General features: G+C 52.9%; 1 protein-coding gene across 1 annotated transcript in view; it reads left to right on the top strand.

Annotated features, from left to right (window-relative positions):
* T265_05887 (hypothetical protein) overlaps positions 1-227 on the top strand; it is a gene marked incomplete at both ends in the record, with an annotated part of 8557 nt that continues 8330 nt past the window's right edge. The window contains one exon of the mRNA XM_009171016.1: positions 1-219. Coding sequence (XP_009169280.1) covers positions 1-219 — 219 coding nt within the window. The remainder of the gene's footprint in view (positions 220-227) is intronic.

The raw sequence follows: 227 nt of genomic DNA on the forward strand, positions 1-227 counted from the left end.
ATGACCTACACAACTAACAATATTCTCATGCCACATCGGCCGTCGCGTGGTGCCATCAGCCGGGTCGCCTTACTTGCTGCATACAGCAGGGCGCGTAAGCGAAAACAGGCTACTGCTGACGCCTCCCTTCTTTCTCCTTCACATACTTTTTCTTCCCCCTCTCCCCACCCCATTAATAACTCTCTCCTTGTAGGCCCAGCACTTAGGACTGATGACTCCGTTCGTCA

The sequence above is a fragment of the Opisthorchis viverrini genome (assembly GCF_000715545.1).
Source record: "Opisthorchis viverrini unplaced genomic scaffold opera_v5_116, whole genome shotgun sequence".
NCBI lineage: Eukaryota > Metazoa > Platyhelminthes > Trematoda > Opisthorchiida > Opisthorchiidae > Opisthorchis > Opisthorchis viverrini.